This window comes from Phoenix dactylifera, chromosome 2, assembly GCF_051530095.1.
Source record: "Phoenix dactylifera cultivar Ajwa chromosome 2, Ajwa_hap1_PhDact_Kaust_v1.1, whole genome shotgun sequence".
Lineage (NCBI taxonomy): Eukaryota > Viridiplantae > Streptophyta > Magnoliopsida > Arecales > Arecaceae > Phoenix > Phoenix dactylifera.
In genome coordinates, this window is record NC_143191.1 from 49,764,397 (window position 1) to 49,779,706 (window position 15,310).

Sequence of the window (15,310 nt, forward strand, 5' to 3'; positions counted from 1 at the left end):
ATTGAGGTTTGGAAATCATGGGAGGTATTGGGTTAAATTAGCTTACTAACTTATTTATGAAATTTTAGAGTCTAAGAAAATGCCAAATGGTGTGATGTCCAAAATTGTCCTAATTATTAGGGAATTAAGCTTATGAGTCACTGTACGAGATTTCGAAAAAAGATAATTCAGTAAGGTTATGGAAATAACAACTATTTCAGATAACCAATTTGAATTTATGTTCGAAAGATCAACAACGAAAGCTATCTTTTTACTTAAATATTTGATAAAAATATAGAGAAAAAGGAAATGTCTATATATGGTCTTTATTGACTTGGAGAAAGCTTATGATTGGGTACTAAGAAAAATAATTTGGTGGACTTTCAGAAAGAAGGGTGTACATTAATGTTATATTGAAATAATCGAGGACATGAATGCCGGGGCATTTACAAGTGTGAAGAGTTGTTGCAATAGAACAAGCGTTTCCATCTATTATAGCTCGCATCAAGGATATGCTCCAAGTCCATATCTTCTTGCACTGACTATGGATGAATTTATTGCTAAGTATGAAATACTAGATAGGTCTTATGGAGAAAAAATTTAGAGGATAAGGGTTTAAAAATTAGTGGAACAAAGACAAAGTTTATGGAATGTAAATTTAGTGAGAATGGAAATAAAAATGTAATACCAATTAAGATTGATGACTAAGAGATACCACAAAGTGAGCATTTTCGTTACTTAAATATATTATACAAAATAATGGGGAGATAGATGAAGATATATGTAATATAAATAGAGTTGGTTGAATGAAATGGAGAGATGCATTTGAAATATTATGATAAAACATAAGGGAAAAATTTACGGAATAGTAAGGGCTGCCATGTTGCATGATTTAGAGTGCAGAGCAATAAAGAAAGTATATAAAAGAAAGTTGAATGTAGTAGGATTGTGAATGTTAAGATGGATGTATGGTAAAACTAAAAAGGATAAATAAGAAATGAATATACTAGAGGAGGTATAAGATATGCGTAGGTTAAGAAAAAAGCAAGGTTAGCTGGCTCGGTGTTGGACCACGTACCGGTGCCACACTAGCATAGTGTTGGTACGGTATGATATAACATTTTTTTGGCATACTGAGTGTCGGTTCGCCACTTGTATCGGTACCAGTACCGAATCGATATGGTATGGTACGCTCCGTACTGTCCGGTTTAGGCCAGTACGACATACCATGGGAAAAAGTGATAAAAAATAGTTTAAGATAGTGTGGACATGTACAACAAAGATTGAGGAGGCTCCAATAAGGAGAGATACTTTGGTTTGTGCTGGAGGTGATAAGAAAATGATGGGAAGACCTAAGGTAACCGAGATGAAGGTTGTAAGGAAAGATATGGAGAAACTTGGAATAATGTCGGAGATGACTCTAAATTGTAGTACTTGACGAATGAGGATCCGTAAGGCCAACCTCAAATATTTGGGAAAAGATTTGATGGCTATGATTGTGGTTATGATTATAGGTAAGGAACCTTCACCCGGTTAACTAAATTTAAGTTTTGATTGGTCAGTGTTATTGAACCTCATAATCACATTATAGCTTATGAGTGGTTTGCAATTCTAAGCTACATGTTTTTTTTACTTTTTCAAAATCTATTGTTTTCCTCTTAAGTATGCTTTTTATCTTTTCGTTTCAAGCTTTACCTTGTCTTTTTGAAACCTAGATGTTCTTTTAAATAAGTTAGTTGCAAACCTAAACAGCATTTTAAAACTATTAAATCCTAGTCAATTTTTAAAGCTTAGAGCATTTAATGTTCTCTGATCCTTGTATCGATTTAAAGTTCATATTATTATTTTATTTTTGGTACATTGGATTCTTCGATCCGCTTCATCTTCAGAGTTATTTTGGAATTTGGAACCTATGAGCTGTAAAGATTTTTGAATATTTGGGCTCTAAACGTTGTTTTTGACTTCAATACTTTTAATTGATTGTCGATTGCAAATATTTTGAATTATTTTCCTCTGAAAAGTTTTTTACCATGATTGTTTGCACTTATATTTTGACTTTGATATGGAACTTCTAAGAGTATTTTTGAATAGCATTTATGAAATCCTTTCAAATCATAAAGTAATATCAAACTTGAAACATTGAAAGATATTTGTAGACCTCTAGCTAGGTGGTATATGTAGCCTCATTCAAGTTATTAATGAGGATTTGTTTCAGCCCCTAGCTAGATGGTATATGTTGCCTCATTCAAGTCCTAGATAAGGATTTATTTGGACCCTTGGTGCGATGAGCTCTCCCCTCGATTGTGAATGAACGGGAGAAGAAAAAACTTCATGTGCAATTGGGGACAAGACCGTAACTTTATCAAGCGGGCAATTCAACTGAATCAAGAACTGAAACAACCATCATGGGTGATCCCGCAACTTCCAATTCAATGGTGGTCGTTGACTATGACAACATTCACGGCCGAGTATAAAGATCTATGTTGGTAGTTTTGTTTGCCCAATGCCAAGAAGTCCACAGGAAGCTTTGATCCACGGTGAGGTCAGGGACCAGAAAGACTCGGTCGTAGGAACTTAGACCACCTAAGAAGAAGAGAGAACTGGCCCTACCAGATTGGTCTTCACCAAGTCCTAGAATTGAGCCAATTGTCGTAGCTTCAGAGAACTCGTATGAATTCGTATATGGACCTTGGATTTTCTTTTGGCCTCATTTGCATTAGCATGGCCTCATCCAGTTTAGTTGTGACGATTTTATATGGCTTTGTCAGCAGTGAGGATTCGTGTAGTCTTGAGGTGTAAGTGAAACATTGTAGAAAAATATAAAACTCTGTGAACGTAAGAGTTTTTGATATATAAATTTTTCTTTGGCTATTTGATTTTGAATAAGTATTCAACTTGTGATTTTGTATAAATTCCTTGGAATCTCTTACTTCAAAACTTTGCTTTTGGGGATTTCATATTGAAATGATTTCAGTGGGTTTCACTCAAGCTTTTCGGTGATGGTTTGATCATGTATTTCGTTTCAGAGTCATTTATTTTCTATGTATCCTTAATTTCTTTGATCATGGTGAGAGTTTACTAACCGAGCTTTGTATCTCTCTTCATTTATTTTACATTTTCCAGAGTGATTAGTGAGAGCTCTTGTGGAAATATTTTGAAGTTGAAATTTATATCTAATGATTACTGAAGCTACATTAGAGACAATAGATTTTCTTCTATTTTTGGAGGTAAAATATTGAGTACAAAATATGTTGAATTTGTAAGTGGATTTCGTTATTGTTTATGATACAATTGTAGTCAGGGTCCATTTGATCATATCAATTTTGTGAGGATGATTAAGTTTGGATGTTAGTTTCGAATTGATTACAATGACCACAACTCGATATTCAGATAACTTCGAGTATTGGGTCATGACATTATCCACTCATAAAGCATTTGAAACTTGAAAGTTGAAACTCCATCTATTACAGTCTTGAAAATCATCATGAGAGCCTAAACTTGGCCATAGTTGACTATGAATTGGAAATTTTGATTAAATTATTTAAACGTTTCAATAATTTGATGATTATTATAATAATGAATCCTATTCCCGTAGAAAAATATTTACTTTGATAAATAGTTATCATGTATGTTTGATAAATAGTTATCATGTACGGCATCCAAGGCCCTCGATACACCTTGAGAGATGAATAACATTGTTCATCACTTAAAATACATTATTTATGTGATAAGTCACCTATCTTCTCCAATGAATTATAAATAAAAGGTTATGTGGTGCTTAAGAAGCATATGTTGCTTGATATTTTCCTTTTGACTTGTTTATTATAAACTTTCTATCAAGATTAATGTTCATGCAAAACTGATTCTTTTTCTGTCCTTTTTCATACTACTGCAGTTATCCTCTGTTAAATGTGATTTGCAAGAAATGGATTTTATCATGTCAATGGAAACTAACAGTTTGACTGAGCGACTTCTACCATCAAAGCATTCATTTTTCATCCGAGAATCTCGGTATGTGGGGTATTCCATATATTGGCAGCAGTGATGATATTGTTCATGGCAGTTTAATCATTTATCCAATATGTGAAGATGACCTAGTTGATCTTTAAGGGACTTTCTCATGCTACTCTTACTACTGAACTCAAATGTTTTCTTACATTTGTTTATGAGATAATTCTTTTCTGCCAATATTGACTAGATATTTCAATGAGTCTTGATTAATCATATATTCCAGCATGTTATTTTGTCATTTAGCATCCTAATCCCAAAAATCCTGAATGTAGTCATGGATACTAATTTATTCTAACAAATATGTTATAGGTTCAATCTGGTCAATTTCTTTACACTAAATTATCATCATCATCGTCATTATCAAGGATCGCCGAACCGGTGCCGGTAGGCGTACCGGTTGGCCATTGGACTGGTTCGAACCGGTACCACGAGTTCAGCCTCCAAAAGCCCCAAAAAATTTGGCCTAGCCGTACCGGCCGGTTCGGACTTGTACGAACCGGTATGGGGGCCGATATGGGCCGGTACGGGCCAGTACCATTTTTTAATGCTGAACCGGTTCGGTTCGGTATGGGCTGAACGGGCTGGTACAGGCTGGTTCAGCATTCCTTGATTATTATTATTATTATGGTGATGATGATGATCATCGTCGCCGTCGTCATCATCATCATCATCATTAAGTAGTAGTAGTAGTAGTAGTAGTAGAGACTAGGATGGGCTATTCCTTACCTTTTCTGCTCTACCCACACCCCACCCTTCTGCTCGACACACACCTCACCCTTGGGTGCCGACTCCAACTGAATTGAGCCCCTATGAATATCGGCTGATGTTAGGTGGAGCAACTTGGTCGAGACCTGGTTTGATATGCAGCACAATTCATTTGATGAGTGTACTCTTACTATTAATCTTCTCTGTTCTCATCATTGCTTAGAACATTTTGTGGTGCTTCAGTTTGAGCTACTTGTGATGTCATATGCTGATGCATGCTTTCCTTCTGTTTATCCTGACAATCTTATACTGGGTCTTGAAAATTGTTTAATAAATGCACTCTTAACTATAAATCTTTGCTTTTGACCCCGACATATCGTATAAAACAGGGTGAGAGGTTGAATCTTTTGATGTGCTAGTTAAACTAGGGCAACCAATTATACCATTCTTGGCATGAACTTTTTCAGTTCTTTCGTATCTTGAAAAAAATCATGTAACCTCTTAATTTTGTTGTTAATATGTATGCTTAGATTTAATGTCCGAGCTTTCTTGGTTCTCCAAAATCTTCTTCGGGAATTCTAACATTTCTGTTAATGCTCTTTGCCCTGTTATTGGTTTCCTTCTCAATTTATCTATTTTTCATTTTCTTATCTATTCTCAATACATGCAATCTTATCAAACTGTTTGTTAATTTCCAGATCTGGAAGAAGGCATGCAAATGTGCTATTGGGGGGATCAGTTTTCCGGAATTTCAGTATCAACTTCTTCACTTACGGGTTTCCGGTAGGAATTTTCCTGAATTCAAATGCTTTTGGTGTTTGTAACATCCTTTAATCTTTGGTATAGGGTATCCATTTGTTTCCTTGCCGGGCATTAGGGGAAAATGTGGGAGCTGTGATGTCGAGGGCGAAAGGGGGCTTGTCATGGTTTTGGGAAGAGATAAGTTGGGCTATGGGTCAGCCACATTGTTTTGTTTTCTTCCAACAAACATGTCTTGAGAGTTGCATAGTCCTGGAATGAAGATACAGTTGAGAGTCATGGTTATATATTAGAATAGATGCGAATTCAATATTTTAATGATCTCTGGTTTGAAATAACACTTTCTACCTGTTCTCAGTAAATGGACTATAACTTAATTGTTTGACAAAAGAATTGCTACCCTATGGACCAAATTCAGTTTAATTTAATCATAAATTATAGATCATGTGAGAAACACCATCCCACTTGTTCTTGTTGATGGATGTTTCTCTGTAGGGATTTTTTTTTCCCAGCAATTATTTCAAAGTTCTTATAGTTTGTCATTTGCTCTTCTCTAAACCTACTGGCTTCCACCTATATTTGAGGCCTTTTTCTTGTATGGCCTTTTGTTGAAGGAGCATTCAACTGCTACATCCTTATTAAGGATCCATTGCCTCACTACTACCCTACAAGTTGCAATTAATTTCTGTAATGCTCGTTAAGTGGCCATAACATTTTTTTCCCCTTTGGGCACTGTCTAGGAGATTACTGATCCGTATTTAGAAGCATCATCAAATTAGCCAAAGGTTCGCAGTGCTAATGCAGCCCCATACCGGTACTAAACGGATACTCAATATGGGGAGCGTACTGAGTGTCGATATGCCGAACCGATCCCATACCTTGATTACTGACACTGTACCATATGCTACTTGTACGTGGTCTAGTATCAAAATCGCAAACCTTAAATTAGCCTTTTATTTAGTAGTCAAAAGTGATAAATCTTATTTAGTTGTTTATTAGATGCTTTCTCTTATATTCATTTTCTATGTCTGTTGCTTCCATACTGTGATACCCAAATCCATTCATTTTTCTTGCCATACTGTTGTCTCTGCTTGTTCTTTGTTTTAAGATATCCTACTACTTCAATTAGTTGTGATATCACTCATTAGTGGATATTGGATGCTTTCTCTTATGTATTTATTCAACTCTATCCGTACTATCTGTACATAATGCACATCCAATCATTCTTCTACTTCTAACGCTCGTTATGTGTTTTGATCTTCTTTATTAAAATAATATTTTGACCAACAAAAGTTACCAGCTCTGCTGTTTCCTTAGAGCATCCTTTTGCTCAGTGCATAGGTGATAAAAGTAAAAATCCAAGATGCTCTTTCCTTCAAATAACAATATTGCTCCAGATAGCAAGCTTAATCTTGCATTTGTGACTTTGACTCTTCAATTTGTGGGCCAGCATTTAGTGCATGTAGTGAAAGGGACTTCGGCTATCACACATTTGGGTGTATATCCTAGCATTGTTAGACATAGGGTTATGTAAATCATTTGGGATAGTGGCGACATGCGAATTGGAAAATTTCAAACCAACTTAGAATAGGATTTGCTGTAATTCAGAGCAAAGGTGGAGATTAAAAATCTTTATTCGCATGGGTAAGACCTTAGTTACCCAAAGTGGGGCGGGTGTTGGTACAGGGAAGTGGGTCTCTTAAAAAAGTTTAGTAAGAAAGAACATACGAAGCAGGTGTGTTAATGAGTTTCTGAGGAGCTTTGGAAGCGGGTTTGCTACCCTAATGTAAGCTTCCTGCTAAGGGGAAGATTGGGATGACTGCATTTTAAGTCTTTGAGTACTAAGGATTTATAAGATGAGGAGACCAATAAGAGTAGGAATCTAGACCTAGGAGAGGAAATAAGTTGATAAGGTTACTTTGGCAACGTGGAAAATTGTGGAGATTTTCTATAAAAAACAAATCATGGAGAAGGGGGTGGGAATTTTTTTAAATTTCTCAAGTAGAATTTTATTCAAATAAAAAATCATATAAATTCTCTACAAAATTACATTTTTTATATCTAATTTTTAATCCTCAATACATGTATTATTTATTTTTTGTATTAATAAACTAAATTTATTTAAACGAAGTCTAACATCCATCTTTGGGCATATGGTACCGAACCTCTATACATTGTACCATACCATACCGACACTCGGTATACCGAGTTGTACTGTACCAAACTGCATGCCAACATTGAAATAGGATGGCGTTGGTACAGGGTCCAGTATCAAAACGGTGAACCTTGTATAAATCTAATACTTAGATATGTTAACTTATTAAAATGACAATTCCTTTGAAGTGTAATACATGCTCAAATTTCAAGTATTCTAATGGAACTTTAGAGTAACAAATCTACAAATTATCATTGATGAATATGAAATTATAACTAACAAGAGTAAACTATAGGTTGCAAATAAAGCATTACTAACAGTCTAGAACAAAATTTAAACTTTGATGTACATACTTCATAAACAAAAGTGACAAAACATGTATCTAAAACAAGGTTTAAAGTTTAAACTATGAAAGTACATTTAGATCATAAACAAAAGCAACCTCAACCCACTTGAACCCAATTTCAACCTGCCTGACCCGTATGAGTGGCGACCTAGCTCACATTACTTGAATCCTTATAAAGCGGCATGCATTCTACCTGGCTGCATACATGGTCTGTGGACCGACTATGCAGCCCAATGCGTGGCCCCACCACATATGGGTAACACAATCCTATAAATGTGCAATTTATAAACCACCTAAGCATATGCAACTGTAGATTGTGCCTTTTGAAAGCACCGGACATGATACTACTATGACATTTAAAACCATGGTATGTCGTACCGCACCAAACTGAATGGTATCAGGCATGCCGTATCGATTTGGAATGGGTACTGGTATCGGTGGTGTACCGACACTCAATACGCCAAAAGAACTGCGTACCGTACCATACCGACACCATGCTAGTGTAACACTGGTACGGGGTCTGGTACCGAGAAGGTGAACCTTGTTTAAAACTCATAATATGATGACTTCGGAGACTACCAACGGGCCTACAGGCCTATATGTATAACTATGATAGTCCATGGAGTATGGCCCTGGTTGTCTAGTTGATTGATGATATAATGCTAGTCATGTCAACATACTATAGATTTTTTTGATCATTTTTGTGCAAGAATTTCAACTATCATAATACAGTAGGAAATGGCACATTCCAAGTTTCTCTCCTAATTGTACATGGGCCGTTTTCTCCTGATCGTAATAGGTGAGAAGGGCGGGCCGAATTGAGTGGCCGTTCCCCTTTCTTTGTACATATAGGAGAGCCGGGTGCTCCCGGCCCTTTCTTTCAACTCTTAGTAGAGTGAACTGGCATAACCTGGTCTCGTCTTTTAGGTTGATGCCATCCATTTTGTATTTAGCTACTTCAAATCAAAGCTGTGCATGGCTCCAGTTAAGAGATTTTTATGTGTACTAAGGGTAATTAATTAGCAACACAACCTTTTAAAGGTTAAGTTGAGGAGAAGCGTGGTTCTTCTTATGGTGTTTCTCATGAATTAATAAAGCTGAACAAATACTTAGAGATGTCAGTAAGAGGAAAAATATGATAGCTAGTGATTTATAAGATAACTTTTCTCAGTGGAAAAGGTATCTTGGTGGTGAGGTGACAGGAAGGTTATACTTAGAGTTGAAGGAGTTTTTTTTTATAGTTTGGGACAAATGCTTTTGGATGATAGTCAAGGTGACAAATGTGGTGTTGTGCATAGTTAGGCAATTTAAAAATTTGTATTATTGATGTAATATTTAACATGCAAAGGAGGTTAGTAATCACATAGTTCTATATGAGCAGTCTTCCAAGAATTTTTTATCACTTTCTGGCTTTCTGCTTATTTGAAATTGAATACTTGCTTTTCCAGTTTTACTGTTTAATCTTTAGATTTAGATAATGAATGCCCTTCATCTGCAATCAGACTCTGTGATGTTGTATTTGGATCATTTTACCATGAGCTTCAATCACGAAATATATGTGATAGTTTCATTCCATGTTGTGGGATAGTCCATCTTGCATCAGACATAATCTGGTAGTTTGCCAAATAACTGAATGTTTCTTGGTCGAAGCATGCAAGTTTGGTAAACCACCAGAAAGTCATTAATTGTTCCATAGAGCAATGCCAGGATAATGAATGTCGGACGAATGAATCACAGGTGCAATATGACAGTGGTTTACATGTAGAGTATGTTGGATAATAATTCATGGTTGCCCATGTAGCTTAGCTTCCAAAGAAGTTTCATGCCTGCTGAGATGAGGTTGTAGTATAACTGAAGTGGGAATACCTATGCCTTGTGTTTGCCATTTGAAAAAAGGGGTGGCCAATGCACAAGTTCCCACCACTTTGGGGTTTGGGAAGGGTCAGATACAGAGCCTTACCCTTGCATGTGGAGAGGCTGTTTCCATACTTGTGATGCCCAGGTGAGAATGGAACACACATGAATTTGTCCTATCGAACTTGAGTTTCAGTGCACTGACAAATGAACATTTTCACTTTTCTAATTCACATGATCAGATAGTACAAGAGAGATCTGCTGTTGTCTTAATTTTCTTCGAGCATAAACATGGTATGCCTGCGAGTATTTCTGCCTTACTATGTCTGCAGTTGTCATGTTATATTATGTATTTCACAGCCCAAGTTTCATATAGTTTTTCACATGCAATCATGTGATGTATTTTATCATTACACAAGTAATGAATGTGATATTGGGCTGTATATTTATTTGCAAGTTTAGATATTTTTCTTTAATGCAGTTATTATTGAGATCCATCAGATACTATTCGGCTTATTTTTAAACATTTCAGTGCTGATTGTGACAGGTCTTGTTGCTTGCTCTTTCGTTTTGGAGTTTCAATTTCACTAGTTTGTGCGCTTTTGGTCTGCTAGCATATGTGGGCTATGTTTTATATGTCTTTCCATCTTTGTTTCATTTGCACCGGTTGAATGGGTTACTTCTAGTCTTCATTCTCCTATGGGCTGCTAGCACGTATGTATTCAATGTAGCATTTACATTTCTTAACAAAAAAATCCGAAAGGTATTCTTTCTTTCCCATGAATCTTTTTTAATATCAGACACAAAAGATTGGAATCTTTTATAACATTTTTCTTTTTCCAGGACATGATGATTTGGGAAACCATTGGATTGTGGCATTATCCTATTCCTGGATTATTTCTACTTGCACAGTTCTGCCTTGGAGTCTTTGTAGCATTATGTAATCTAGTGAATAATTCTGTATTTCAATACCTGTCTGATGAGGATAGGCAATCCTCTAGTGATGATCACACAGTTGAAGGTGAGAGTATTCATGATGCAAATGTTTGGATTTGAGTTCTGCTTTGTCTAGGTATCATGCATTGGTGATTTGTTAGTGTTCATATTGTTTACTTTGAACATGAAAATAAGCTATGAGGGAACCAACAGAGTACAAATTAATCATCATACAAATGAGATGCACTCTGTTTTAGGAATAATTATAATATCTTCTTCAAGAGTACCCCATCCCCTTTTCTCCATTTGCGATTTTCGGTTACCAGATGCATCAACTGTGTTGTTTGATTTCTGATGCAGTCCTTTCATAAGCTAATTCCTTCATGCCGTGCTTCTATTTGTCTTTTAAGAAGAATCTTGTTTTCCTCATTATGGTCATTTTATGTCATAAGTCTGATATCCTTATGCTGATTGATATTCGCTGAAAGTTTTAGTTTCTTATTCCTAAAATGTATAATTTACTCAACAAGCCAGCAAGCATTAATAATATAGTTCAACATTAACTTCTATTATGTATTTTTTTTATCAGGATATACCATATTAGAATCATGGTCGTCAGCCTGATTCGGGGCGTCCCGAGTCGTACCGGCAGCGGACCGGGACGGTTCCGACAATGAAAACGAGAACCGACGATGGAGGGGAGAAGGAGAAGAAAAAAGAGGAAAAGAGAGAGAGAGCGGGGGAGGGAGGGAGGGGGAGAAGAAGGGGAAGGAAGAGAGAGGAAGGAGGCTGGCCGACGGAGGCTAGGGAGCCTTCGTGCGGAGGAGGTGGAGGCCGGGGAGCCGTGGCGAGGAAGCAAAAGAGAGGCTCCGCCTCCGATCCCCTATTTCGTTCGAAACAGAGGCCCGGAGGGGGCCCTTTTTATTTTTGAGATTTTAAGTGAAAGTCGGCAAACCTTTTGCCAACTTCACTTAATCTTTTTTTATTTGGACCGGAGGCGGAGCCCCTCCTCCGCGTAGCGGTTCTCCAGCCTCTGCCTCTTTCGCACAGCGGCTCTCCGACCCTCCACTGGCTCTCCGCCGGCCTCCATCGGTCTCCCTTGGCCTCCCCCTTTCCTCTCTTTTTCTCTCTTCCGTTCTCCCTCTCCCTCGTCTCTTTTACTGTGTCGGTATAGGTCCGACATGGCACGGCACAGGGCTGTGCCGATCCGTGCCGCTGGGCAATCGGTCCGAGGTCAGGTACCAACACAACAATCCTTGATTAGAATATTTATTAGATTTAGGGACTAGTGATTTGTTATAGGTGATTGTTTTAGTGGTGTTCTTGTGCATGGGTGGTTATCAAGGTTAGTTTTCATCAGGTGCAGAGCCAAGTGTACATGAGTGGAGGGGGCCATGGCCCCTTGGGTCCATAGAAATTCCTTTTTATGTCTAAGACTTTGAGTGCAAAGAAAGTACTTTTGCAATTTAAATCATTATCACTTCTATTAAGCTTTTCAATTACGATAGAGTTTTGGTAATAAAAAAAGTATTTGCACTTTATATTACGAAAAGAAGAAAAGAAATAAGCCCTAGTTTTTCTATCTCCCTCCAATTTCTATTGGCGGCTTTCCTTAACTTGGCACCATAGAGATTGATGGTTTATATTTTTCTATTTATATTGCACAAAAAAAATCAGACAAGAGACTTCTATCTCCATAAATTTGATTGCAAAAAAAAACATCATGTATTGATTTTGTTACGTAATTCAGTCAGTTTATAGTTCAAAATTTGTTGCAAAACCAAAAATTATAAGCATGCTCTATGAAAAAATCTAGTTGACTAACAATAGTGTCATTTGACTTTTTAAATCGTGTAACCATTATTTAGGTACATGATTAACTAGGAAAGTCCTATCTTCTTTTGGATTAAGTAATTGAATCAAATTCTAGAGGCTCCTACAAGTCCCCATCAATTTAAGGTGCTTGATTACACCATAAATACTCCATATACTGTGCTTTTTTGGTACAAATTATAGTGAGCTATATTCCAGCTTTTAGTGCTTTTGTGTCTTTGGTGGTATGACTCCGAAATTTGCTGTGGTGCAAGTCCATGACAATCCTTAATGTGAGTCCAAGGCTCTTTTTTTGGTGCAACTGAGGAAGAGCCTCTCATTGAAGCCAATGTGATGTCATTGGAAGTTTGGAAGCTCCAGTGATGACCGGTATGACTATGTTCTATTGAGAGAGTTATCTATTATATTTTAGCCAGTTATCATTGTTGAGAGCAAGGAATGCCGTACCGGTCCGTATCGGCCGGTACGGGCCGGTACGTACCGGTCCGGTCCCTGACCGGTACCGGACACAGATGAAAACCGGTATTTCTGGTTTTCTTCTGTGAACCGGCCGGTACCGCTTGGTACCGGCCTCGTACCGGTGCGAACTGGCCGGTTCGCACCGGTGCGAACCGGTTTTTGGGAGGGGGGGAACCACAGCGCCTCGCTGTGGTTTTTTTTTTTTTTTTTTGATGGGAAAGAAAGTGGTCCGGACCGGTACGGTACCGGTCCGGACCGGTACCGTACCGGTCCGGCCGGCCACCGGTACGCCGATCCGGACCGGTACGGCGGACCTTGGTTGAGAGCGTGAGATAATCCCATATAAGAAAGGGAAAGGACTCTTGTGGTGCCTAAGTATGCATTGGCCCAGTGACCTACATGTTCGGACTTTTGGTTGGACTTTTATCATGGTATCAGAGCCCACCAATCCTTCGTTCCCATCCATTGCTCCAGCACCCTCACCATGTATCCACATGTCGACCGTTCCAATGGCCCTACACATAAGAGGGAGTGTTGAGAGTGTGGTATAATCCCACGTTGGATAGGGAAAAGATCGTTATGGTCAAGGTCCACAAAATTGGTACACTACTGGTTCCGTACAGTGTGGTACATACCAATACAGTTTTCGAACACCTTTTTCTCATTCCTAGCCATGGTACAGCCCGAAATTGGGTAGTATGGGCAAGTGTGACATGGTTCAGACTTGTACGGACCAGTTTAGCTTGCATACCGAGCTGAACCTCGTGCCAGATTGGTAACTTACTAGTACAGTATGGTATGGGGCGGTATAGGTTGGTATTGTTGATCTTGTTTGTTGTGCTTAAGTACTCGAGTCCATCCACCATAAGGCTTGGTTTTTTGGGTCAGATTTTATCAATCATCTCATAGGATTTTACCTTGCATCCATAAGAATCCTAAAAGTATTATCTGCCACCATTTTTTTTACTTGATTACAAATTCCCTTTTGGGATAGAAGAGGTCTGGATGGTCTTGCTAGTGCCAAAACATTGTAGTTCGAACTCCAACTTGTCTTCTAGTCATAGGCATTCTGAACCTCTTGCTTCCACATCCCGAAATTAATTAAATCCTTGCTTCTACTCATGCTCACACTAGGTTCATGTTCTCCATTCCTCGATTCACCAGGATCTGTGCCATGCCACTTAAGAATTGCTAACCACCTTATGATAAATTTCTAGTGGACCAACCTCTTATCATACGATGGGGTTGCACATTATGGTTCTTTTGAGTAAAATGATTTTTCAAGTCATTATTTGTTTGAAATATGTTTACTCATGCATTGGACAGATCATGCTTAGATACAAAGTCTTCCATTTATCAATGTTCACACTTTCATCTACAGGACTTTTGATGTGCTCTTCTCAGTTCTCAATAATACGGATTCCTGTGATCCAACATTTATGTCGCTGAATGAATTTTGAAAACAGCAACGCTATAAATCATATAGTTGTCCGATTCATGTGTCAATAACAACATGCTGGAAGTGGTGTATTTTCCTTTGTGGAATGTAATGTGTTGTGTACATGATTCTACAAGGAATAAAGTGCTTTCATGCATATGTATATATTTGGCTTCTTAGTTGTTTTGTGGCCACTCTGTGCTTGTTTTGGATTCTGTGTTTGGTTTAATTATATATTATTGCATCACTTTCTATATCTGCAAGCTTTCATTTTATCCCTTCTCTCTTTCCTTTTGCAGATAAAGGAGACACAAAAGTTTTAATTGTTGCTACAATAGCTTGGGGGCTACGCAAGAGTTCCCGTGCAATTTCTCTGGCACTGTTGTTTCTTCTTGTTATGAAACCTGGCTTTATTCATGCTGTTTACAGTATGGTGAAACATCCTTTTTCTTTTGTAGCTTCTGATTTCTTCTGCATATACCAATCTCTTGGAAATCTACAATTTTAGGGATGTGTCCTGCATTTCAATTTTTGTGGCTTTAAGAATACTACTTACCAAATATTTAAGTATTGTAGAAAGATATAAAATAAAATCTTATATTTCTTTTTTTTAATCTGTTAATATATGCACTGAGGCTCATTTAACATATAATAAGATATAGATTCAATTGGTACATAAATGTTACTTTTTTTACTCAATAATATTTCTGTTGCCAACCATTGAACTCATGATGAGAGATTTAGAGTATGACCAGCGAATACCTATAGAGAACATGTTGGAATCAATATGTGGCCATTCCGCATCCACCTCAGCAAGGAGCAAGCAAAGGAAATG

General features: G+C 37.5%; 1 protein-coding gene across 6 annotated transcripts in view; it reads left to right on the forward strand.

Annotated features, from left to right (window-relative positions):
- Positions 1-15,310, forward strand: part of LOC103716184 (piezo-type mechanosensitive ion channel component) — an 84,865-nt gene that overhangs the window by 35,611 nt on the left and 33,944 nt on the right. For 4 of the 6 annotated variants that reach the window (XR_005511215.3, XM_039124948.3, XM_039124953.3 and 1 more), the window contains exons 7-11: positions 3,875-3,990; positions 5,394-5,478; positions 10,357-10,572; positions 10,653-10,830; positions 14,775-14,903. Coding sequence is in view for 5 of the 6 variants with exons in the window: in XM_039124948.3 (XP_038980876.3) it covers positions 3,875-3,990; positions 5,394-5,478; positions 10,357-10,572; positions 10,653-10,830; positions 14,775-14,903 (724 nt within the window). In the remaining variant the exon portion in view is untranslated. Of the gene's footprint in view, positions 1-3,874; positions 3,991-5,393; positions 5,479-5,502; positions 10,104-10,356; positions 10,573-10,652; positions 10,831-14,774; positions 14,904-15,310 lie in introns of those variants that run through there. The other 2 variants (XM_039124958.3, XM_039124955.3) reach the window with 2 other exon arrangements.